General features: G+C 36.5%; 2 protein-coding genes and 1 long non-coding RNA gene across 3 annotated transcripts; 2 read left to right on the plus strand and 1 right to left on the minus strand.

The window, feature by feature from the left end:
- Positions 1-19,414, plus strand: LOC107697780 (xanthine dehydrogenase/oxidase). Its single transcript, XM_016498639.1, has 36 exons — positions 1-129; positions 229-286; positions 1,136-1,232; positions 1,388-1,496; positions 1,691-1,817; positions 1,923-1,984; positions 2,862-2,939; positions 3,251-3,346; positions 3,457-3,598; positions 5,259-5,351; positions 5,563-5,714; positions 5,910-6,003; positions 6,501-6,610; positions 7,537-7,721; positions 7,835-8,009; positions 8,313-8,402; positions 8,938-9,107; positions 9,329-9,455; positions 10,809-10,931; positions 11,657-11,753; positions 12,131-12,255; positions 12,727-12,860; positions 12,973-13,060; positions 13,466-13,552; positions 13,675-13,866; positions 13,952-14,097; positions 14,911-14,992; positions 15,071-15,166; positions 15,247-15,375; positions 15,998-16,072; positions 16,160-16,212; positions 16,319-16,433; positions 16,563-16,628; positions 17,632-17,820; positions 17,902-18,069; positions 18,803-19,414. The coding sequence occupies exons 1-36, from the start codon at positions 49-51 to the stop codon at positions 18,851-18,853; spliced, it is 4,062 nt and encodes a 1,353-aa protein (XP_016354125.1). The 5' UTR covers positions 1-48; the 3' UTR covers positions 18,854-19,414.
- Positions 14,941-22,330, minus strand: LOC107697783 (uncharacterized). The gene is made up of 3 exons (XR_001635238.1): positions 22,252-22,330; positions 20,149-20,289; positions 14,941-15,015 (listed from the first exon to the last, which is right to left on the minus strand). It is a non-coding gene; the product is annotated as an uncharacterized LOC107697783 (long non-coding RNA).
- LOC107697781 (Golgi resident protein GCP60) lies at positions 20,963-27,581 on the plus strand. The gene is made up of 8 exons (XM_016498640.1): positions 20,963-21,379; positions 22,798-22,939; positions 23,295-23,435; positions 23,542-23,700; positions 23,929-24,091; positions 25,027-25,207; positions 25,871-26,128; positions 26,208-27,581. The coding sequence occupies exons 1-8, from the start codon at positions 21,169-21,171 to the stop codon at positions 26,420-26,422; spliced, it is 1,470 nt and encodes a 489-aa protein (XP_016354126.1). The 5' UTR covers positions 20,963-21,168; the 3' UTR covers positions 26,423-27,581.
- The last annotated feature ends 35 nt before the right edge of the window (positions 27,582-27,616 follow it).

The raw sequence follows: 27,616 nt of genomic DNA on the forward strand, positions 1-27,616 counted from the left end.
CGCTCATCTCACTGATTTGATCTCAGGAACAGTGGGAATAAAAAAAAAATGTCGATCACAGTGGAAGAGATTAAAAACAAACTTCAGTCTCCAGGGGATGACCTTGTTTTCTTCGTTAATGGAAAAAAGGTAATCGGATGCTTGAATAATTACATTGTTTAATGTGTTTCACTACTTATCTATTGCCAGTATAGTCAAAATGTGTTTTCCATTATTAATTCCGTGCAGATCATTGAGAAGAATGCAGAGCCTGAGAAAACACTCTTGACATATCTAAGGAGAAACTGTATCCTTTTGATCTTCTGTTCTGCTGAACAGCCTCTGTATTGAATCAGAAATGCTGCTTTCTCTAAAAAAAAGTTATAAAATATTAGACCATAACCACAGCATTTATGAGACACTGATATTCCTGTCTTCTGGAGTTGTTGTTTGTTGGTTAAACTGAATTGTTTGCTGTCTGCTGGGGTTTGGGTCAACTTCGTATTCATGAGGTTTGCTCAGTCAGGCAGTTTATTTCTTAATATTATATATTAGTATTATATAATTCTTATAATAATTCAATTCAGTAATTCAAAAAAGTGTTTTAACTTTGAGATAAATTTATGAGAACAGTTTAGTTGATTTAGTTTAGGAGAACTTAGTAGATTTTTTTTGCTTTTTGCCTTTCTGTAAACCAAAACAAGTCATGTTCATGTAACTAGTTTTATAAGTCCAACATTTGACGTGTATTACGGAAAATGAACCATGAACCAACAAATATAAATTTTAGGGGTCAAGGGTGTTACACCAACAAAGGTCATTTTAAAGGGATTGGATAGAAGACTGGATAGAAATAACTCTTTAACATAACAGTTTGCACTTACAGTATGTATTTATAATTGGTTAATCTTTGTTTTTGTCCTCAGTGTTTTAGCATATTAATTATTTACACAACTGCTATGTGATGTCAAACATGTGAGATTTATTTATCCAAACGTAATTTTTGATTACAGAGAATGTCAGCTAGGTATTGACCATGAAATCATACATTGCCATTATTTTGTAGTTTGTCATTATTTTCTACCCTGATTTGGGAACACTTACTTTTTCAGTGTGATTGTTTTCAAGCTGTTTTCCTTAGAGTCACTGCTTACAGTGGGTCTGACAGGAACCAAACTGGGATGTGCTGAAGGAGGTTGTGGAGCCTGCACTGTAATGGTGTCCAAATATCATCCACATCAAAACCGGATTATGTATCTTTTTATGCACTCACATCTTGCAATAAAGTGCATTGCTGTCCTTAAAGCATGTAACAGGTTCATGGTAGCTGTTAATAATTCATATCTCATTAGTAAAGTATTCTGAAACATATGCCAGAGTTATATAGCCCTTGACGGCAAGCTTTAAGTCACTATGCAGTTAATGCCTGTCTGGCTCCTCTATGCTCTTTGCATCACTGTGCAGTAACAACTGTGGAGGGCATCGGCAGCGTGGCGAGCAAACTCCATCCTGTACAGGTCACAGTTTTATCCTATTCTTTCAGAATTGCAGATAATTATGAGAAAAGCATGTCACACTATAACATTAAAGCATAACCTCTTTCTTCCTCCATTCATTACAGTTTTAACATTAGCTGATATATCACTTGATATGCTGGTGTCCTGCTCAATTGTGGTACAGTAGCTCTAACAACAATAATCGTTTTATCCAGGAGCGAATTGCAAAGACTCATGGGTCACAGTGTGGGTTCTGCACTCCAGGAATTGTGATGTCTATGTATGCTCTTTTGAGAAACAACCCTCAACCCAGCATGCATGATATTCAGGAGGCTTTTCAAGGTATAGTAAGAGTCGTAATTTCTGCATCTTGTTAAATTTGATCCCTTAAGGTAATATATATCTTTTCTGAATAAATCTTTTTGTTTTTAAATTGTTTGCACACAGGTAATTTATGTCGCTGTACTGGGTACAGACCTATTCTAGAAGGCTACAGAACATTTACAAAGGTAAAATAACAGCTGAGTAATAATAATAATAAACATATTTAATAATATAAAAGTAATGGAATTTTACATTTATTTATTTTTATTAAAAGATCAAATAAAAAAACTATAAACTGTTTAATTAATATTAAAAGATAATATAAGATAGAAGATAGAGGTAACTGGCACAATCTTTCTGAGATAGGACCCAGATGCAGAATGAACAGTGATCGAATTTGACAAAACAGCAGACAAGACACAATAAGTAGGGGAGGTGTGAAACAGTTCAATATCAGCTAAGGCACAGAAATCGAAGACAGGCAAGTTGAGGAACGTTGATACTTGCCTTGGGTGCGTTCAGCTCACAGGCACTGAACCAGTCTGGCTGCCAGGCATAGGGAACCAGCTGGCAGGGAGAACACAACATCCAATCCTGAACATGACAAAAACAAGACAACAGTGAGAGACTGCAAGATAAACAAGAAGAAAACAAGGAACTAAAACCAAAAAAAGCACACACAGACAGGTTACTAGACTAATCCAGCCAATCACAGTGCAGATGGTATACATGGAAAAATCATGTAATGACTTGTGTGAATTTCTCGCATGCATTTATGTGAGAAAATGCTTTTTTAATTGAGTGTTGAAACTGCCTCATGACCAAATGTCTTGTGGTTTGTGCACCTTGTCAGTGTTGTATTGTGAACTTGTGCTGAATTGTTTGGATTCAGTCAGATTTACTGAGCAAGTATGACTGATTAGTGATTACAAATACAAGATGAATTTGTCGACGTAGTCTGAGCTGGTATAACAACAAACTGATGTAAAATATTCAACAGAATTAGCATAGGGAATATATTTTTGTCTTTTTTTGAATAATGTCTGCCTCTTTTAATTTCAGGATGGGGGATGCTGTGGTGGAAAAGGACAAAGTAATGGCTGCTGCTTGACTTATGGACACACACAAGAGCATGTCAATGTGAGTAGAACAGACATCCAGACACCATGCTCTATTTTCTCTGAGTACAAACACGTTTTTGTCCTAAAGCCTTGCCATTCGTGATAAACCTGTAGTAGCATACTTGGATAGGAAATCAATGACATGGCAGCCATTGCTGTCTCATAAGAAACCAGTCACATGTGTGAACTGGCACTCATGAGCATGTGAGGTCAAACCTACAGCCATGAAACAAACAGTAGATGCTTCAAGATCACTGTTTTACAATCTCAGTACTGAATGTTATCTGAGGACTTTACAAATAAATCCGACATTTCTTTCTCTATTTTTAGGACAATTCAACACTTCCAGCTCAGAAATTGTATGACCAATCAGAGTTTATGCCACTGGACCCGACACAAGAGATTATTTTCCCGCCTGAGCTCATGGTGCGAATAAAATGAGTCTTATCTGCATTGATTGACCATGGTAGTAAAATGAGGAGATTACTGCATTAAATAGATGCGTCAACACTGTAAGTTATGTTTGTGCTCTACAGAGTTTAAATAAACAACCCCAGAGTGAGCTGAGGTTTGCTGGGGAACGAGTGCTTTGGATTCAACCCTGCTCCCTTGAAGAACTCTTGGAACTGAAGGCGACTTATCCAAACGCTAAACTAGTGGTTGGGAACACAGAAGTTGGTGAGTCCTGCATACATTAATAGAATCACTCCGCTAGTTTGTTTTTGGCCATTCTAGACAAGGACTGCATCTGAAATGGCATACTCTCTGAGTAGGTGCTTCATTTGTCTAGTTTGCAACCATTAAAGCTAGGGTAGGCGATTTCGGAAAGGCTAGCAATAGCAAGCTAGCTTTGAAAGCATAAGATCCCACCCTCCCTGCAAATCACTCTCCAAAGACACACCTCCTCCAAAGCACATGAATGTGCACAGGCAGACCAGAGGCTAACCAGCGATACAATGAGAGACACTTTGATGGAGGGTTGAATGCAACGCTGTCAGAGTACCTCATGTTTTATTCACTGGTGAGAAAACATTACATAATAACGTTTTCCATTCTCGCTCAGTCTGCAATAGCGTAACGGAACGTGCTGATGACGTATCATGTCTGTGCGAACGGTGTGCGGAGGTATGTAAATACATACATTGATAGGCAGGTAGGACAGCCTATCCTAGCCTTCAAACTGAGGAATACGATTGGACGAACGCTTAATGGTCCTACACCTTCCACAGATGATATAAATACATTTAGATCACTTAACTTAGATGTGAAGAGGCTTTCAACCAGCATAACAAAAAAAATATTTTTGAACCAAATCACCTACCTGCCTTTAAAAAAGTATGTTCTGTATAGTATCTTTGTAATCTGGATGACACATAATTTCATTGTACTTTTTGTATAATGACAATAAAGACTCTGATTCTGGATGTATTACATTTGTCATGTTGTCACTGTCATACTATTGAATATGAATACTATTAATTCAGACATACAACTCATTTCAACTTTTTCCACTTACTATATTGTAGGGACATATGCATATTCAGATGCAGCCAAGCCGTCAGTAGTTTTCTGTTTTGTTTTTTTGTTACATTGTTACTACATCTTTAATAGCGAGTCATTGAATCATTCATCAACCGTTTCATTCAAAATGCTTATTCATTCAGGGAAAAAAAACAAGTAATTGAATCATTCACTCAACCGATTTGTCCGTAAACATTAATTCATTCAGAAAGTAACTGTGTTGCTCAGAGACATGAAACAGAAGAAACATTTTTGCTGATGAGGCAAAAATAGACAAAGTAACTGGCAACCATGGCTGCGTTCCACTCCACTTTTAGACACACACTCGCGAACTTCCCTAAAGCCTGGCTCACACTACAGGATTTTTAGCCCGATTTAGCCCCAATTTTCCCCACCCCAAACAACTCTATAATATATACACTTTTTTTTTTTTTTTTTTTTATAACAGCCCAAGCATACATATTTACATATAGAATGCTGTACCAAACAAATTTGTGCGGGGAAAAATGTAAACAATAAACCAACTCCATAGCAGATTCTAGGGCTTAGGATGTTCCGATTCAGCCCATTGCAAGGGTTCCGCCAGTAGTGGGCACTCATACAACGTATTCAATGACGTACATCCGAGTAAACGAGACGGAGGGGAGTTTGGAGTGAAGGGCATAAACAAACTGAACTGAAACGCAGCCATTGTGTCTAAAATGTAAGTATCTTTACATATTATGAGTGAAAAAACATGTTATTTCTTTGTGCAGTACTCAAAAACCATAATGCAGAATGCACAGCTGATTTTAATTGACTTGAGTCTCTCTTCTAGGTATTGAGATGAAGTTCAAAAACCTTCTTTACCCTGTGATTCTGGCCCCAGCTTACATCCCTGAACTGAACATCATCCAAAACACACAGGATGGTAAGAGAGTCCTACACCTAAAGGGATACTGTCAGTGTATGTTGTTTGATGGTTTAAAGCAAATATTATTTGTCAATACATTAAAATATTATAGAGTTAGAACTGTATGTTCATTCCTTTATCTGGTCTTCAATCTAGTCTTTTAGTGGCATTTCACTACTTAGGTTAAGTTATAGTTGACAGTTAATCTTGGCTTGTTTTTGGTTCACAGGCATTCAGGTTGGTGCATCTGTGACGTTGACTGTGCTGGGGGACGTGCTGCGTGCAGCGGTGAAGAAGCTGCCCGCTCATCAGACAGAGGTCTTTAAGGCTGTTCTTGAGCAGCTGCGTTGGTTTGCAGGACAGCAGATCCGAAATGTTGCGGTATGTCATGTCCCTGAAGACAAAAATTGTTTTATGTAAGTTAATGGACTTGAAAATTACTGTCAAAAGTTAATTTAATGGCTGTTTCGATTTAATGAAGTGCATAACTTGAACAATAAAACATAGAAGTGATTATGAATGATTGAAAGTCACATTTTCAGTTCCTTTCCATGACTATCATATTTATGCTTTCAGGCTGTTGGTGGCAATATTATGACAGCGAGTCCCATTTCAGACCTCAACCCTGTGTTTATGGCAGCCAGCTGCAAGCTAACAGTGATGTCCAAAGGTACAACTTTTTTTTTTCATGTTCAAGGATCAAAGGTTGTAGCATTTCATGATCTGATACGGAATACAGAGGCAGAGGCAATGTAGAGAAAACAGAGGCAATCTCCAATCATATCCTATTCCATTAGTGTGCAGACATTTTACATATAGTTCTGCTGACGTCTCAATATTACGTAATAGCTAGAAGTCTAAATTAGAGATACTTTTAAATAATTGTATAGTTTCCCAGTGTTTTACTGCTGATTGGAAGATTGTGGTACATAGTACAGGGGTTAAGGATACTGAAAGCTATGGTAAACAGGACTTTCGCAGTACAATGTATCAGTCTAGAAACATATACTGTAGGGTGTTGACCCTATGTTTTATTGACACTGTGTCCATGTTCTTTGTTCTGCAGATTTTATGCCAGCAGAGAACAGTTGATTAATGAATTAAACTGTCAATGTATGTTTTAGAAACTATATAAAAAAAAATCTCTGTGATGTCTGATGTTTAAAGGGGAGAAACGCGTTCTTGAAATGGATGGCAAGTTCTTCCCTGGTTATAGAAAGACCATTTTGAAGCCAGAAGAGATTCTGTTGTCCATTGAGATTCCATACACAAGAAAGGTCTGCATTCAAAACATTCTGCGATTAAAAATACTCTGAAATTATCATTTTGTCATAATGTACTATACTATACTATATGTCATTCTAAGTCTCATTAGACTTTCTTTCTTTCTTTGGAATACATAAGAGATGTTGAAGAATCTACTGGTTACTATTTTCCATATAATGAAAGGGAAAGGGCATTCAGACTGTTGAGGTCTAACACCATAATATTAGCAAAAAAGTGGCCCAAAAGACATGTATGTTATATTCCAAGTCGCTTGGAGCCATACAATACCTGGCTTCTTCTACGTGTTCAAACTTGTTGCATTACAAGAAAGTCAGTTGGGTTTGGGACAACATGAAGGAGAGTAATTATGACAGAATTTGCATTTTTGGGTGAACTACTCTATTTATTTATTTTTTTAAGTTTTAGGTCAGTAAGATTTTTTTTAAATAAATACTTCTATTCATCAAAGATACATTAAATTGATCGAATGTTACAGTGAAGAGTTTTTCATTAGAGAATCCTGAAAACAAATTGTCATGGTTTCCACAAAAATATTAAGCAGCACAACTGTTTTCAACATTGATAATAATAAGAAATGTTTCTTGAGCAGCAAATCAGCATGATTTCTGAAGGATCGTGTGACACTGAAGACTGGAGTGATGACAGTTGAAAATTCAGCTTTGTCATTACTGGGATAAATTAGAGTTTCAAATATATTAAAATAGAAAACAGTTATTTTAAATTGGAATAATATTTCATAATATTACTGTTTTACTGTATTTTTGATTTAAAAAAATGTAGCCTTAGTAAGCATAGAAGACCTCTTTCAAAAACATAAAAAAATCTTACCAACCAAAACTTTTAATGGTGTTGTATCTCATTCATATTCACATGAAATAGATTAAATTTGGAGTCACTCTGTGAATTTGTGTTTTAGGGCCAGTACTTCTCAGCTTTCAAACAGTCTCCTCGCAAAGAGGATGACATTGCCATTGTCACATGTGGGATGAATGTATTCTTCAAGGAGCAATCCAATATAGTGCAGAGTATCCGGATAAGCTATGGAGGAATGGCCCCTGTTACTGTCCTTGCCACGGCCACGTGCAACAGGTTACTCAACAGGTAGAGGACGCTGTCTGGGAAGTTTTCTAGCAAATTTATGATATTCTTTTCTGACATTCAGCCTCATTCAAGAATCAATGCATCAGTTTCACACAATCTTTATTTGATTGAAGGCAATGGAATGAGGAGCTCCTAGAGGAAGCCTGCACGTCATTGGTTGAGGAGATGAGCCTGTCTCCTTCAGCTCCTGGTGGGATGGTGACATACAGACGCACACTGACTATCAGCCTCTTCTACAAGTTTTTCCTCAATGTCCAGCACAAACTGTCTCTGGACCTGCGGAAGGAGGTTGTTTTGCACACTTACATAATCAAGAGTTTGAAAAATTCTACTTGGCTCCAAAATATGTACCGGTAATTTAAATTATTTAAATTAAAAAATACACTCTAATGGCTAGTAAGATATATATATATATATATATATATATATATATATATATATAGCTCTTTTATTTTGCAATTTGCAGATGTGCTCAAAAGTTATTTTTTGGACACTGATTCTACTCTTTATTACTTTCTAACAGTCCAAGACTATATGTTCTTGGTCACATGACTATTTTAGGGTTAATTGTAAACTGTGTAAACTCTACAGGGTGTGACTGTGGAAGACGTCCGACCCGAATATGCTACTGCTACTGAGCTCTTCCAGTTGGACTCACCGTCCAGTGTACAGCTCTACCAGGTACATATATATCAGCATTTAGCAGCTTCATCTGTGCATTATGTGTTGGCTGATAAATCCAAAGTTCTGTCATGAAACTCTACATGGCGCAGTCCGATAGGTGTAACTCAATCAGACATAATGACATCAATATCACATGGCACAGCTGATTGGTCCTTTGTTGTATCAGCAGCCAATGAGCTTGCTGCTCAACATTCAAATACTTGGCTAGTGCTTGCTGTAGCAGTTGAAGCGTGAAACCCTCCACCTTCCCCAGCTCCACCTGTATAGATCTGCGACAGGGTGATTCTTGTATGCTATATATGTTTTTTTTTTCATATGTTATATGTGCAGCAGAAGTATTTCTTATATGCTCACAGCAGCATGTTGTGGATGTATTGGCAGTAGCAAATCTCGGTACTTGCTCTGCCGCAGCAGCAGCGTAGCAGATCTATTCCACCAAGACCAAGACCAAAAACATTAACATTGTCATGTACATTACCATGCCAATCCCTCCGAGAGTTGTCATGATAGAACTTTATTTCTTTGTTTGCAGGCAGTTCCCCCTGGTCATAATAGTGATGATGTGGTGGGGCAACCGATCATGCATCTCTCTGCGCTTAAGCAGGCCACAGGAGAAGCAATCTACTGTGATGACATCCCCTGTTATGAAAATGAGCTCCATTTGGCTTTGGTCACCAGTACTAAAGCTCACGCACTCATAAAGTTAGTTGAAAATAACACACGTCATGTTTTGGAATGATTTAGTGTTGAGTTAAAGCCAAGTATATGACTTGTCATGTGCACATTGATGTTGTTAAAGTGAACCTACATTCATTGTTTTTATGACGTGTCATAAAAAAGTTCAGTTCTGAACTATAGTGATCTGAGACAATGATTACCCATGATTAGGTGTTAACTATGTGTGCACGTGTTTCTCTTTGTAGATCCATTGATACCTCCGATGCAATGGCAGTTCCTGGAGTGGTTGCATTTATCTCTGCTAAAGACATACCAGGAAGTAACATGACAGGACCTGTTGTTTATGACGAGACCGTTTTTGCAGATGATAAGGTGAATTTTCTGTGCAGTATTTCTAATGAGAGACATTATTACACAGACAGCTATTAAATTGTTTTGGCTTTTATAGGCTATAGAAGTCCGTTGATAGTTATGATGCAGATTGGCTCAGGCATAAGGTGACCATAACACAATGGCTTTTACATTTCTTTCACAAAACAGAGAGTATCATTTGGAAGTTGTAGTAAATGACGTCATGCATTTGTGACAGATGTTTATGGATTCCCATGCAAAATGTATCTCACATGCATCTCACTTGATTCCAGAGTAGGCTACCCTATGATCAGGCGTTTTTCTACGGCATAATCATTTATTGATGCAGTTACACTTTGATATGCGCTTTCTTGGTTGAGCATCTTGGACTTGGCAAAGTTAAAAAATAATCTTAATCTACCCTATAAAATGTCACACATTTGCAGCAAAGCCCTTTATTGCTGTTTCTTATGGAAGCCTGTTTCCATCTCAGAGTGAAAAAGTAAAGTTAATTGCAAGAAAGTAAGAGAAATTAAGTCACTTTGTTACAGATATGGCACATTGCGAGATACTAAATCTAATTTATGAGAAATTAGGTCACAGTTACGAAGAAATACATGTAAATTGGGATATATTTTACAATTACCTTTTTCCTTCTGAGTTGGAAATGAGCTTCCATACATGTTTGAATCACTTTTATTTAAATAGATTTAAATCTTTCATATGTCTTTGATGTGTGTCATTGACAGTGTTATAAACTGCTGTTCAAAAGTTTGGGATCAGTAAGATTTTTATTTTTTGCTTTAAGAAATTAATTATTTTATTCAGTAAGGATGCAATAAATTAATCGAAAGTGACAGTACAGACTTTATTTTTGAATAAAAGACTTATTTTAAAGTAAAATGCTTATTTTTATTACATTAAATCCTGTTATTTTAAACTCTTTATTTATCAACGAATCATGAAATAATTATGTATCTCAGTCTCCACAAACATATTAAGCAGTACAGCTGTTTTTAATATTAATAGTATGTAAATAATCAGCATATTAGAATGATTTCATGTGACACTGAGGACTGGAGTAATAAAATTTAGCTTTTCATCACAAGAATAAATTATTATATATATTTTTAAATATATTAAAATATAAAGTTATTTTTTAATTGTAATAATATTTCACAATATTACTCTTTTTACTCTATTTACGTTATTAAATTAAAGCAGTTGTGATGAGGAAAATCATTCAAAAATGTTACCAACCCCAAACTTTTGATTGGTATCATTATGATTGGAATGCGTGATGTGTCTCACATACATATAATGTGTCGCTTTTGTTTACTCATGTAGAGTCCTAACACTGATCTTTCATGCTAGGTCACATGTGTTGGACATATAGTGGGGGCCTTTGTGGCAGACACACAGGCCCATGCTCAGAGAGCAGCCAAAGCTGTGAAGATCAGCTATGAGGAACTGCAGCCTGTGATTGTCACCATTCAGGTCTGTATTTACTTCACATTCACATGTACTCTCACCACAGCAAATAGAATCATCTAGCTATGGAACAATGGTTTTGTCGTGTGTGGTGGACAGAACCCAAATGCAACACAGCCACCAAGTTCTCATATTTACAAAAAATGTGAAAAGTAACACAAAAATGGGTGCATCTGACCTGACTTCAGCCCACAGAGCTGGAAAATAAAAGACCTAGACAGGAGACAGAATGGCACATGGCACACAGAAACAAACATGCTCACACCAAAAACAATGACATGACAGAAGAGCACATGGCAAATGAACATCAACACAAACCACATGCTCTAACAGAAAACAAGACATGAGACAGACAAAAGTGCCTGGATGTCAGGATCCAGACACCAAAACCAAACCAAAGGATTTTACAGTTCACATACATTTGTGTATTGAAAATTATACACAAAAGGCCTTTAAAAAAATCAAACAGTGAAATGTAATCCTCATAGGACTGAAAATATGACCGACAGCCAATTTTTGGTTTCAAAACCACTGAACCACACAATATTATCGCAAAACATTTGGTGCTGTGCTCTGACCTTTCACCCCTGCTTAGTGGTTTTCCTGCTGTCATCATTACATAACAGGATTTTTCAAGGTTTTCAGGGAAACAGCTTGTTCAAAATACATATAACACATAGAGATAAGCTTGACTGGTTTGCTAACATGTTTACGTTCACTCTTTCAAACAGGATGCTATTGCCAACAAGTCCTTCTTTCAGCCGGTGAGAAGTATAGAGAGAGGAGATGTTGCACAAGGATTCAAAGACTCTGATCACATCCTGCACGGTATAACCTTGTTCCCTTTCATGGGAACTTCGAACTGCGTCCTCTAGGGGTCGCTATGGGGAACACCTCATCGTGACCCGTGTCTGAAGCATACATTGAAAAAACACCAGGGAACCATGGTTACATAAGTAACCTGAGACGTTTTTATTTAAAATGATAGTGACACTGCATTAAGCCTCTTTGTGAAGAATGAAAGTTATCTAATAAAGATTCACATTATTTAAAACCATGTGTTTTATGAAACAGACAGTCTGTACTCTGCACAAATTCTGTGGTAGATCTGCAGTTTTCTTCCTTGCCATTTATATAAAACGATTCTTGTGCAGACCTGTTCCTCTTTCATTTCATGAGCTGACACTAAATATGTGATTCTGCAGGTGAGATGCACATTGGAGGGCAGGAACAGTTTTATCTGGAGACTAACTGCACACTTGCAGTCCCTCGTGGAGAGGATGGAGAAATGGAGCTGTTTGTGTCCACACAGTCGGCCTCCAAGACTCAAGTAAACAAAATAAATCACTCTCTGTAGGGGACTGGTGAAAGATATTGATTTATATCCACATTCTCAATCAAAACAGAGTTTAAACTGCGCAAGACATATAAGAATGGTGATGATAGCTTGACAAAATATGATTAATAATTTTTTAAATTATTTTTATTTCAATATTTAATTTTAAAATAATATTTGATTAATATAAATTCTATTTAAAAATAATATAATAGAAAATAAATAATATAATAATTTAACAAATTAAATAAGCATCATGTTAGAAGGTTTTACATGCCCAAATCAAATAGAAAAACCCTTAGTCAGTCAGACAGACAGATAGACAGACAAACAGCAGATGCTATGATTCCTCTCATTTAAAATGGTTAATTAATTAGTAACCAAAAATATGATAGGATTATTAATGATGTGATATATAGTTGATTGTACTGTCCTAATGCAAATCATGTGCTGTGTTTACCTCAGGCCCTAGTGGCTAAAGCTCTGGGAGTGCCTGCCAACCGGGTGGTGTGCCGTGTAAAGAGGATGGGAGGAGGATTTGGAGGGAAAGAGAGTCGGAGCACCATTCTGTCCACTGTGGTTGCTGTTGCCGCACATACGTATGAATATAACACAAACTAATGTAACCGTGTTAATGTGCCTATTTACATACAGTGATGTTGTAAGTAGCAATGTGAAGGGTAAACGTTTAGTTTGGCCTTTCTCTTTTAGGGTCAAGCGGCCAGTTCGCTGCATGCTAGATCGCGATGAGGACATGCTGGTCACAGGTGGTCGGCATCCATTCTTTGGACATTACAAGGTGAAAAATTGTGCAAATTAGCCAGATATTGTCCTTCAGGTTTGGCTGGGATTTCTAAATTGCCTAAAATGCCAAGGTTTGGGCTTTGGTTTTCTATTGACATGCACTTTACAGTCCTCATGCATTAAATGTACACATACGTGCATTGCTTTGACCGTTCTCTGTCGATCCCACCTTCTAGCACACCACGATTGGTCGATTAAGTATAATGTCTGTACACTATTGGTCAAACTACATATTAGTCATTACCTTCAGCAAGTATAAAAAAACAATAAGAAAACAAAACCAAAACCCAGCTATTTTAGGCCATTTAGAAATCCCCGCAAGGACATGTGGTCACACACTATTGTCCTCGTCCTTGCTAGACTATTCTCATTCACTATCGCTCTGTAATCTGATGTCTAGGTTGGGTACATGAACAATGGAAGAGTGCTGGCACTTGAAGTGACGCTCTACAGCAACGCAGGCAATTCGCTGGACCTGTCATTGTCAGTGAGTAGGCATCTCAAAAGTTTTGAACATCTATCGCCCCCTGGTGGTCAATAAGACCACATTGCAAGATATTCTTTCTTATATTCGAAGCCTAAATGTGTATCATGTCTATCAATGCACAGATCCTGGAGAGGGCACTATTCCACATGGATAATTCCTACAACATTCCTAACATCCGTGGCACAGGCTACATGTGTAAAACCAACTTGCCGTCTAACTCAGCGTTCAGAGGCTTTGGTGGGCCGCAGGGCATGATGATCGCAGAGAGCTGGATGAGTGATGTGGCTTTGAGCTGTGGTCTGCCTGCTGAAGAGGTTCATACTGCAACTTTCTCTCTCTCACAGTCCATAGTACACAAACATTAATGTCACATGTAACAGAACTCTCTACTACTTCCAGGTGAGGAGGATGAACATGTACAAGGAGGGGGATTTCACACCCTTCAATCAACGTCTGGACCAGTTCACCATCGATCGCTGTTGGGAGGAGTGCATGCAGCTCTCAGACTTCAACAAGCGCAAGGATGCAGCGGAACAATACAACAGGTTAGAAATAATCATAAATATTGAGCTCATCAACACAACCAAAAGCTTGTGCAGTTTAAAGAGGCGTATAGTAAGAAAACATGTTTTCTTTGATATTTTGAGTGTATTGATATAAATTATATTAACTTTTAAAACCTTTACTGACATTATAAGATAATAAAAATAATAACAAAATGTAAATAAATAGTAAATAATAATAAATAATATAAATCTCTTTCTCTCCTTCAGTTGCTCTTTTATAAACAAATTAAATTAATTGTATTGTTTTATTTTAATATTTTATACTAATATCATACACTGTACACTTTTCAGTGTCACTAGAGCAGCATCAGTATTGTTATTGTTAACTAAATCAAAAACTTTTAAAAATCCTTTTTGTTCATTGGAATAAAGCAAAAAAAAATAGATGATAAACTTAAAAAAAGTATTAAAGGACAAAATAAGAATGTTGCATTGGCAATTAACTGAAAAACATAAATTCAGGTTAAAGTATCAAAATTACTTAAACTAAAGCTGAAATAGAAACAAATATATATATAAAAAAATAAATAACAATTACAAAAGCACATAACAAACTTACTAAAACTTAATATAAAATTAAAATATATAAAAAAAATACTACAATATTATATACATATAAATATATAACGTATACAATGTATAATAATACTAGGCAGCATCAATTCTATAAGTCAGAGCCAGAGAGCCAGCACTTTATTGTTCGATTTTATTTGTATATTGCTATAAACATTTTCTCAGTTTAGGTACTGCATAGCTTGTTGGGTAAGGATTGCTGTAATACTTTAATTCCAGGCAGCATCGTTGGACCAAAAGAGGATTATCCATCATTCCCACCAAGTTTGGAATCAGCTTCACTGCTGTCTTCCTCAACCAGGTCAGCCCTTTTCCTCTCAGGCTCTAAATAATTATTAGAAAGAGGCGATTATGTGTATGATGGTTATTTTTAATTCAGGCAGGAGCATTGGTACTTGTGTACTCAGATGGTTCGGTTTTACTAACTCATGGTGGAACAGAGATGGGACAAGGCCTGCACACTAAAATGGTCCAGGTAATGCAAACAAGGCACAACAAAAATACTATATTAAATTATTTGTCACAACTGTTCGTATTAATTTTTGTGTTGTGCAGGTGGCCAGTAAAACTCTTGGAATCCCCTGCTCAAAGATTCACATCACAGAGACCAGCACTAACACAGTTCCCAACACCAGCCCTACGGCCGCCTCCGCCTCCTCAGATCTTAACGGCATGGCCATCTATGTAAGCCTCATGCAGCAGATATTCATATTTATGACACTTTTTTATGTACACTACCGTTCAAAGGTTTTGGGTCAGGAAGTTTTTTTTTTTTCACATTTAATTGATCAAAAGTGACAGTAAAGCCTTTTACTATGCTAGAAAGAAAATCTATTTGAAATGAATGCTGTTCTTTTGAACTTTCTAGCCATCAAAAAATCCTGAAAAAAACTATTGTCAACATTTATAATAATTTAATAACTATTTAATATCAACAAATCAGCATATCTGAATGATTTCTGAATGATCATGTCACATTGAAGACTGGAGTAATAGCTGCTGAAAATTCAGCTTTGCCATCACAGGAATAAATAATATTTTAAAATATATTAAAATCAGTTATTTTAAATAGCAATAATATTTAACATTATTACTGTACTTTTTGGCCAAATAAATGCAGCCTTGGCGAGCAAAAGAAACTTCTTTCAAAAACATTAAAACATTTTTATCGACCCCAAAGTTTTGAACAGTACTTTGTCAGCCATCTAACTAATCCACAATATTTCAAATCAATATTTGTCAACAAATATTGACATACAGCATACAACACAACATTTACATACAACACCCTGATTTTTTTCCACAGAACGCTTGCCAGACATTACTACAGAGACTTCAGCCTTACAAAGACAAAAACCTCAAAGGCTGCTGGGAGGATTGGGTCAGTATCAGTTTTTGTATGCAATTATTCATCGAATGTTTCATATTTTTATGTATTTTATATATTACATTGTATTCACATTTGCAGGTGAAAGCAGCATATTTCGACAGAGTTAATTTGTCTGCCAATGGATTTTACAAGTATGTTAATTTCAGAATGGTTTCTTCAGCTATAATTGAATCATTTCTAATCTTGTTGGTCCTCATAGAATTTAGGAATTATTATTCATTTGATTATATTTTATAGGACTCCAGATCTTGGCTATGATTTTGAAACAAATTCAGGAAGGCCATTTAACTACTTCAGTTATGGCGTGGCCGTCTCAGAGGTGGAGATAGACTGTCTAACTGGCAGTCATAAGGTAATGCCAGTGTGAAACGTGTATTTGTTATGTTCAAATACCAGTTTTACTGACAACAGGACAACTGGTCTGCATAATAGATTATATATTTGAGATCCATACTTCAAAGTTAACTATCTCTCCTGTCAGAATCTTCATACATGCATAGTCATGGATGTGGGCAAGAGTTTAAATCCAGCATTGGACATTGGACAGGTATTTCATCTAAATTTAATCAAACGGATCACACCATTGTCAATTCATCTTAAAGGGTTAGTTCACCCAAAAATGAAAATTAGGCTGTGTTTTACTCACCCCCGAGGCATCCTAGGTGTATATGACTTTCTTCTTTCAGACGAATCCAGTCGGAGTTATATTAAAAATTGTCTTGAATGTAAATAAAAATCGCCCATCCATAAAAAAAAAAAGTGTCTCACACAGCTCCGGGGGGTGAACAAAGTCCTTCTGTAGCGAATCGATGAAAAATATCCATATTCAAAACTTTAATGTAATAATCACTTTAATGTAGCTTGCGCCAACAGTTGTACACAGAAGCAGTTCTGGGAGCATGACGTATGAGTTCAGCACTTTGCATGCGCCGGTGAGGCTCGTGAAAACCAACGTTTGTTTACAGGATCAAAGGAAGCAAAGTTTCCTTACTTTAGCAAAGGAAAACCAGTCTCCTCTTGGCTTATATCGAAATCCTCTGACATTCTTCTTTACAAATCCTCGTTTTGTACTTCTAATTCTTGACCGTTGTTTTGTTTTGATCTCTCCGCTGCGCTTCCGCATGCGTCACTTCTGAGTGCATGCGCAAAGCCGACCTCCATACGTCATCCTCCCGGAACTGCTTCTGTTTACAACAGTGAGCGCAAGCTAGATTCAAGTGATTATTACATTTTGAATAGGGATATTTTTCTTACAAAAACTCATCGATTCGCTACAGAAGGTCTTTGTTCACCCCCCGGAGCCGTGTGAGACACTTTTTTTATGGATGGGATTTATTCTTTTGGACTGAAGCAATGCAACACCCGCTGAGTGGCATTAAACAGCTTGAAAGATCAAAGACAATTTTTAATATAACTCCGACTGGATTCGTCTAAAAGAAGAAAGTCATATACACCTCGGATGCCTCGGGGGTGAGTAAAACGCAGCCTAATTTTCATTTTTGGGTGAACTAACCCTTTAAATATAATCTGATTTGTGGCTGTGTGTGCAGGTGGAGGGTGGGTTCATGCAAGGTTTAGGTCTGTTCACGCTGGAGGAACTACGCTACTCTCCTGATGGTTACCTGTATACTCGTGGACCTGGGATGTATAAGATTCCAGCTTTTGGGGATATTCCCATTGAATTAAAGGTCTCGCTGCTCAGAGACACTCCTAATGAGAAGGCCATCTTCTCCTCAAAGGTTAGATGAACCACAACAACTAACTCCCCTGTAAGATCATAGTTTGAGTCTGTTAACTCTTATGGCTCTGTTTTTACTCAGGCTGTGGGTGAGCCTCCTCTCTTTCTGGCAGCCTCAGTGTTTTATGCCATTAAAGATGCCATCACAGCTGCCAGGGCTGAGTCCAATCTGACTGGACCCTTCCGACTGGACAGCCCCGCCACGCCTGAACGGATACGAAATGCCTGTGAAGACAAGTTTACTAAACTGGTATGTAGTAACTTTCACTGTTGACTGTTGGCTTCATATAATGCATAATTACACATTGGCATCAAATCTGAACCATGGTCATTTCAGGTTCAGATTTGATGTGAATGTTGTTATACACATTTAAATCAAGTCAGACTTTACCATTTGAACGTTTGGACTCGATTTTTTGGACCATTTTTTTCATCAAGGATGCATGAAATAGACATTTCTAATGTTATAAAGGACTTAATCAAATAAATGCGATTCTTTTGAACTTTCTATTCATCAAAGAATCCTGAAAAAATGTTTCCACAAAAATATTAAGCAGCACAACTGTTAATAATAACAAGAAATGTTTCCTGAGCAGCAAATGATCATATTAGAATGATTTCTGAAGATAACGTGAAACTGAATACTGGAGTAATGATGCTGAAAATTCAGCTTTGCCATCACAGGAATAAATTACATTTAAGCTATATTGAAATAGAAAATAGTTATTTTAAATTGTAAGAATATTTCACAAGATTACTGTTTTTATAGATTCTGATCAAATAAATGCAGCCTTGGTGAGCATAAGAGACTTCTGTCAAAAACTGACTTCAAATTTTTGAATGGTAGCGTACATACAACTTCAGAATCAAATATGGCATTCATGGAGCTGCTTGATGTGGTTTTATTGTTTGATATCATATCAGCTGCTTTTGACAGGGCCTACTGAAGTTTGTTGAACATTGTATGTTTGCGTTTATTTTAGTGTCCTCCTGCGGATCCTGGCACCTTTATTCCATGGGCAGTGCAGGTGTAAGACACAGCAAAGCCAATTTAAAGTCAGATTGAATCAAAATGGACTGTTTACTTTCCTAATGCACATGCCTGGTCTTGTGTATGATTTATCTGTGCATGTTATTCCAAAGGAAAAATAAAAATAATGTATGTTGTTGTAATCTTTAAGCAAAATTCTGCTGGTCAGCACAGGCTATTGGATAATGTTAGCTAAAAGCCAAATATATATTAATTACACATTTGACCCACAAGCCACTTAATTCCTGATGGGTAAAATCAAGTCCTGCTCCACATATTTTTTTAGACATCCTGTTTCACTCGGAAATATGTTTATGAAAGTAAAATGGGTTGCAGGTGGAAATTCACATTGACTTTAAAAGTCCTCAGAGTTTAAAATGCACAACAGCAAAGGCATTGAGAGAAGAACATTAATTACCAAAGAAATAACAATTCTGAGAATTTTGTCGTGAGCAGATTATACTGTGAAAACAAAAGCACTTGTGCTTTTATGACCTCTATGTGCTCTTAGTGAAACGTACATTATATATGTGACCCTGGACCACAAAATTTAATTTAATTTTTTTCAAAATTGAGATTTATACATCGTCCTGGATAAATAAGCTTTCCATTGATGTATGGTTTGTTAGGATAGGACAATATTTGGCCCAAAGGGGTCATATGATGCGATTTCAATTTTTCCTTTCCTTTCGTCATGACTGGAGCTGATCTGTGCTGGTCGCTGAGGGAATACATCAACTTTCCGTGCTACTTAAGGCTGGTTTGTGGTCCAGGGTCACATGTAACAGGTAAATGATTTGTGCACAAAGTAATTTTGTTATCTCATTGTAGAAATGATTCATTTATTTTGTAACTGAAGCTGTCTTATAATAGGGATAATAATACTGAGATAAAGTGAGTAGTATTTCTCAGGTCATGTGATCTCAAAATGATATATAAGTCACTATATAAATATATAGTGCCTTTTTAAATAATATTATTGAATAGGCTACTAATATCATATATGTGACTTTTAGTTTACTTATGGTAATTGAATTACATCATAGTTTATTGCAATATAAATATTACATTATTTATGATTCAGGTTAGGCTACAATGGTTGTCATATTAATTTAATACTCATGATTAAATGACTACTGTGCATATTCATACAGTTTGATGAATCTGGTTACAAATTATAATTACTTCCAAATGTATTTTTTCAGAACAACTCACTGTATAAATAAAAGTCTGTTCTAACATTTACATAAGACTGATACCTTATTAAGGTTTTAATGTTTGTCAATGAAAAGCTCTCACCTCTGAGAGTAACCGTGTGTTCTATAGAATCCTGAGAGATTCTGGACGTTCTTTGTATTTCATTCCAATCACTCCATTGTAGCTGCAAAGGTCTCTGATGGCAAAAGGGTGCCTTTAAAAACCTAATTCAGTGATTTCAATCTGTAAATGTAAAGGAGAGGATTAAATACTGAATTTACACGAAAGAGGATGACAGTTGGCAAAAATCACAGGACAAAAGCTTGAAACTGCCATAAAATTGCCAAATCCATCTTGTGTCTTCTCTTAAATAACATGCCAGACTGGAAACCCTTGTTTCTGTTCAGATTCTGGGCTTTCCAGTTTTTCATGAGGTTTGCTGGACTTGTTTAACATACACTGGGTGTATCATTATTCTCTTTGTAATTAGCTGAGATTTACTTTAATCTGAACAGTTTAGTAAAATTGCATTGAAATAATTGTGAGAATTTTTTTTTTTGAAGAACAATAACAATTGTTCAGTTAAACATTAAAGATTAAAAGATAAAAAAAAACGAGAGTTGTTATGTTTTATGTGAAATACGCGAAAATATAGTATATTTTCGCGTATTTCATATGAAAATACGAAAAAAATTTAATAGGAATCCCAGCAATTAATATAAACTGCGTGACCAAGAAGACTGTAACAGTTCCTCAAGTATCTGACAATTCTTTCCATATCTCAAAATTGCTTTGAAGGGAAACGTGGTTCAGTTTAATAGCTGCAATACGACTTGTTGAGTCAGGTCAGTTTGCGCATTCTGCTCACAGGTAATGTTCATGTCAAAGTGACATTTTAGCATTTTAGCATTAAACCAAATGCAAGGCTCGTCGGAGAACATATCGGGTTTGACCTGCGCAGTAACAGACGTAACTAAAAAGCGAATGCTGTTTAAATGAGCTGAAAATAAGACAAATATCCGGGATTTCCGGTGGGAATATACGGAAGAGAGGTGTTCTGTGCGCTACGTGGCCACCTGTGACAGCAGCAACGGTAGCAGCAGCTCGTATTGACAGTTTGACATGATGGAGTTTGACAGAGCAGAACATGACCGCGACAAGATCGAGAAAACCAGCGAGAACGGCATTAACACCGAAACTCACGCCTCCGGCACTGAGGAAGACTGTAAATCATGCGAGGATCATGAAGGACCTCGGAAATCATGGAGTTTGGAGAGAAACTGGGGATTTACTTTAGATGAGCTCTTCAAACTTGCACTGAAATTCTTTAAAGGTAACTTGAACGGATTACCAAATAACCCAGACTATCCCTTTCCCTTTTCTATTTGTCCAGTAAATGTTTACAACTTTCTTTATTTTGTCCCGTCACAAAACAAAATTAAAGTCCCTTTTTTTTTCTGCGAGTCATTGTCTGGATCAGGGGTTCCCAAACTTTTCCATTCCACGACCCACCTAGACAACCTATTTCACGACCCACCAAAATATTTGAGATAAAAAAAACAATTGACATTAGCCTACTTTCAGCTTAATATTAATTAAAAGTATAATATGGCAGAACTTAATTATTTACGAAAAATAACCATTTTATTTTATAGTACAACTGAAAAATTTCACTACTAATATTTACGTTTTAATTTCTGTTTACAGGTGTTAAAATATGAACCATGTCTATAAAAACTCGAAACAAGCTCACTCCGGTTAACTGTAATCCGCTGTGAGTGTTGTTAAACTCATCGCGAGCTTCAGCGCAGAAAATGCATTCATGCTCCTTCCGTGTGTGTAGGGGAGAGCGAATAATAAATAGGGGACGGGGAGAAATAATAAACAGATGTGTCTCATTTTAAATAAACACTAAAAACTGAGATGACAAATTTACTTCAGTCAGAAATGTATTTTTGCAATGGTTAAATAAATGTTTTTTTTTTCTCTATATAGAGATGATATGGCAAGGAAATAAAACGGAATTTTGTAAATATTGTTATGCTAGCGTGTGGAAATGTATAAATTGCGTAGTGTTACAATTAACCCCCCGTTTGTGCCCCACTCGGCCTGTACATGTGAAATGCTTTTTACAGACAGTTTCCTTATTGGTAGGTAGCCAAATGCATAAGGAACGAAAACAGCGATATAAATGAATTAACATACCTGAAACAGTTTTCGCAACATTTGAATTTTCAGTGGATGCAATCTCATGCAGAATAAACAGCGCAGTGAAGTGAGCGAGTTTCTTCCTATTAATAATGTGGACTGATCGACCTTTATAATAATGACGTCGCTCTGAGACCCTTTACAACTCGTGCGCGCCCGCACTTTAAAACACGCAATGCACGTTTTAAATCGCGGACTTAATTGTGATTCAAAAATCGCACTAAGAATATTGCAATTCGTAATTAATGTTGGAATATCGTGCAGCCCTAGACTGAACTGTGTGAGTGTGTGTGTCATTGAAACTCAAATTTAGCTGCAGCCAGGTGACTTTGTGCGACCCACCTTGTCCCACTCTGTGACCCACAAGTGGGTCGCGACCCACAGTTTGAAAACCCCTGGTCTGGATGGTCTAGATTCTAGATACACTGTAGTAATAACTCCACCCATTCAGGAACTGAAATGCCATTCATAATAATCATTATTCAGGTTCTCCTAGATGTTGTACACGATGGTTAATGTAAATTTTGTCATTGCCTCACACAGAGATGAATGGGAAGGCGTTCAACCCAACATATGAAGAAAATCTCCGTTTGGTTGCACTACATAAGCAGATCACAATTGGTCCTTATGATGCAAACGCATGTCCAGAAATTGGGTTCTTTGATGTACTGGGAAACGACAGAAGGTAATGGAGGAATAAGCGTATAAAACGCTAATTTTTTTGTGCAAATTATGACTGTATAAGACCATTAGAGTATTATAAATTCCATATAATATGGTAGCTTGATATTAATGCACTTACCAAATATTAATGCACATATAATGGACTATATATTACCATATATGAATGCACATACTACCAAATTATATTCTCTGTACCATGGTACCGCCACAGCATGTTTTGTAAGGATGTGTAAAATCATATTATGTATGTGCAGTACAAAGTGGGTTTTGTTCTTCTTTATTCTTTTAAAGCCATATAGCACAATCCTAAAATGTCTATAGATGCTTCATTTAGTTTGCTTCACTGCATTTCTCAGGAAAGAATGGCTACGGCTGGGCAGCATGGCTAAAGAAGATGCCATGGAGGACTTTGTGAAGCTTCTGAACTCCTGTTGTAGTCTGTTTGCACCATATGTGACATCACATAAGATTGAGAAGGAGGAACAAGAGAAGAGACGGTGTGTTCTGTATTAGTTACAGTGCCTAAAGTTGCTTATAAAGTAGTCTATTAATCTGTTAAAACTTGTTGGAAGCCCATTTTATTCTGTGTGTTTGTGTGTTTAGAAAAGAAGAGGAAGAACGTCTCAGGCTGGAGAGAGAAGAGCAGGAGCGACAGCGACTGGAAGAAGAAGCACGACGCAGAGAGGAAGAAGAGAGGAGGATAAAAGAGGAGGAACAGAGAAGAAAAGATGAGGCAGAGAGGTTACAGTTAGAGCGGCAAAAGTAAGTGCTAGTGGTTTGCTGATATTCAATGAATGGTTTCACTTTTCTGAGCATAAAGTTGCTCTAAATATCTATCTATCTATCTATCTATCTATATATATATATATATAGCATATAGCCTAGAATATAAAATCAAAACTTAAATAAATACGTTTTAACTCAGCTTTCAGTAGAATTCAGCGTTAAGAAAGTGTTTATCTCTATGTGTATTACTATCTATGTGTACAGACAACAGATCATGGCTGTTCTGAATGCACAAACGGCAGTGCAGTTTCAACAGTATGCCAAACAGCAGTATCCAGACAATCCAGACCAGCAGCAGTTACTCATCAGACAGCTGCAGGAACAGCACTACCAACAATACATGCACCAGGCCCTCCGCTTACAGCAGGTATGAGTACGACCAGAGACTTTAGATTCAAGTAAGCTTCTTATCACGATTCTTAAACCTTTAAAAAATCCTGCAAGTGTCATCGCTTAAAACATTCTCCTTGGTACAAAAAAAGCTCAAAAAACGACTTGTTTGCATATTGTGGGATTTGTGACATCACTCTGGCATATACATTTGTGTATGTCATGCTTCTAGAGCAAGGCACCAATATCGTCATGCATCATCGCACCATTGGCCACGGCCACTGGTGTTCAGTCACTTAACAGCTGACACCTGTTTACACCGTGTTGTGTTGCATTGTGTCAAAAGCGAATAAACCCATTATAATCACTGCCGCTGACTATACAGATGTCTGGCCAATTTCTGACGTAGTCCAAATGCTTGAGCTACTACTGACAACAGGACAGATGGAAAAGTAAAGGAACATTTACGTTTGTCCAGTTTAAAGCATGTTTTCATCTGTACAGCCTACAAAAGGACCTCAGCATCAGAAACGGGTGAATGTCCCGGAGCACGGTGGAGGATCATATGTTTATTAGGAGCATTTCACTGCAGATCATAAACGAGGCACAGTCTAATGGAGAGTTTGCACAGAAACTTTTGTCGAAACTGAAAGTAAACAATTTCAAATATTTTTGTTTGTAAGTGATGATTTTATATGGATAATGTTTTCGGAACATTTATTCACGTGCAATCACGAGGGGGCGTTGATACTTTTTACTATGAAATTACATTAGTCAATCGTAACATTGGACGTTATTGTTTATACTAAAAAGCATTGAAGGTCAGAATGAGGGTTGAAAATAATCATTTTTGCAAATATATGTTTTTGTGAACAAAACATTTATACTTCATTTTAATTGAACCCCAGGAAACATGTTATAATAATAAAAAAAATGTCATAAACCCTTTACATTTCTCCTGTATGACTTCAGATGGCCTTGCAGAAGCAGCAGGACTCAAATGTGAATCAAATATCAGAAGCTCTTCCTTCTCCTGTGTCAAATGAAGCTGCGCCCACCTGCAATCCCAACAGCCAATCAAATTCATTAGAGAATCAGGAACAACAGACAGACTCAAAAGCCTTCCATTTGTTTGTAGAAGGCAAAACAGGAGGTGTGTTTTATCTAACTATGCAAGTGACTTTCGATTTGCATATATACTATCTGTCTATCTATCTGTCTATCTATCTATCTGTCTATCTATCTGTCTATCTGTCTGTCTGTCTGTCTGTCTGTATGTCTCTCGCTATCTAAACATTCTTAAATTTATCAGTGATAATAAAGACTTTCACATTATTTTCTAATGATAGTAATGATAGTAAAGGCTTTTATCATTACCATTTCATTTATTCATTAAACAAATATGAAGAAATAATAGAATGAGATAAGAATGTTTTCTGAAGGATCATGTGACACTGAAGACTGCAGTAATGACTGCAGAACATACAGCTTTGCCATCACAGGAACCAATTGTATATAGTTATACAGTTTATAAATATACAGTTCTTTTAATTTGTAATAATATTTCACAGTATTCTTGTTACTGTATTTTTGAATACCAAATTATGGTATAAAATAGTGTATTTTATGTATATATTATTTTTTATTTTAAGATTTAGGTATTTGTGCCTCTTCTTTCTGGTTGTATTCCACAGTAATAAAAATATACAAATATAATTGTAAAATAAAAGTTATTTGTAAAAAGATTATTTTAGCATACAAGCAAAAATAACAGACATAAAACACTTTTTTGCCTTTTTTTCTTTCTTAAATGCAGAAGTACCTATCATTGCTCCCTCTATGTGGACACGGCCTCAGGTTAAGGAGTTTAAGGAAAAGGTGTTGCATGATCAGGACTCAGTGATCACAGTGGGCCGAGGGGAGGTGTTGACGGTACGGGTGCCCACTCATCAGGATGGCTCACACCTGTTTTGGGAATTCGCCACCGATCACTACGATATCGGTTTTGGGCTGTACTTTGAGTGGAAGGACATGACCATGCCAGCAAGCACTGAAACTACTGAAACTAAAGAAGGTAACAGGATGGATTTCTTTGACAAAGAGATAAATACTTAATCAAATATTTATTACATCATATTTATTTTTAATTTAAGGCACAGAACAAGTAGAAGGAGAGAAGCAGACAGAACAGGGCCGATGTCCACTGGTACATGAGATTGCTCCTGTTTCCCGTCGTGACAGCCATGAGGACGTTTATGCAGGCAGTCACCAATATCCTGGTCAAGGAGTTCATCTTCTGAAATTTGACAATTCCTACTCCCTCTGGAGGCCAAAGGTTGTCTATTACAGAGTTTATTACACCAGATAAACATCAGCAGACCAGGTTTTGCATTCACAGTCCACCTTTGAGCATGCTGAGAGAGTCTTTAACAGAGGCCTAGTGCTCAAGCTTTTGAAATATGCCGTTTGTTTTGAATGCAAAGGAATTTGCATTGTGTTCTCAAGATACATGTATCCTGCTTTGGAGTCATGATCCAAAGTCATTGGACGTCCTATGCTTTAGAAATGTTTGCATACAAGACAATTTTTCCAATATCTTGTATGTTTATTATGTTGAATCAATGAAGGAGTGGTGTATACTAATTATTTTTTTAATTGATGTGATTGATTCCAGCACTTTAAAGTTTAAAATGGATCCCAAAACAGGTGATATTTCACCATGTATTTCTTTGGTTTATAGGACTTTTTTTTATTGTTGTGTGGGTGGTTGAAGAGATCAAGCAATAGATCATTTAATAATTGTTTCTTTTTATATTACGGCCTAATCTTATTGTAAACATGATTATTCCATTTTATATGTTAATTATAACCAGAGTTAAGGATTTGTTAACCTTTTGAAAGGTTGTCTGTATGTTTGCACAAAAATACCTATTTGTGCATAAAAGCAAGTCAAGAACTAGTAGTACTAGTAGTCTAAAATGTTGGCTTTCTGGTAAAGGATCATATTATTTGTGTATTTTCTTGTCTAAAGCAGACATGTGTGTCCTGCTGATACCAAAACATATATGCAACTATGCAGAATCCACAATTTTGCACACTACAATGATGGAGGCATGTTGTGTGTAGACAGATAGAAGAGGGGGAGACACTAAATATATTGGATTAACAGTAATAGTTCAAAGAATGTCATTTAATTCTACAAGAATTATTAGTGGCAGCTAATCTTGCAGCTAAGGTGTAACCATGTAACATGGTGAGGGATTTTTGTCTTTGTATTTTTTTTGTATAGGTAAAATTGCCCCATTGATATCTGTCGACCTGTGGGAGGCCCCACAGTGCAATCTATTTTTTTTTTAACATTTTGTGAGAATGGTATATTTTATGTGAAATGCTTTTATACCCTTCATAAGTGTGCACGTTTATGAAGTATATTTAGATTATCATGGAAATTATTGTATAGCCCCACGTATGATTATCCTATTTTTCTGCATTGTTTCAGCAATAAAGTAACATGTATATATTCAAAATGTTAAAATCACAAGGTTAAATCATCCAGCACGCA

Source organism: Sinocyclocheilus anshuiensis, unplaced genomic scaffold, assembly GCF_001515605.1.
Source record: "Sinocyclocheilus anshuiensis isolate Anshui unplaced genomic scaffold, SAMN03320099.WGS_v1.1 scaffold446, whole genome shotgun sequence".
Taxonomy (NCBI): domain Eukaryota; kingdom Metazoa; phylum Chordata; class Actinopteri; order Cypriniformes; family Cyprinidae; genus Sinocyclocheilus; species Sinocyclocheilus anshuiensis.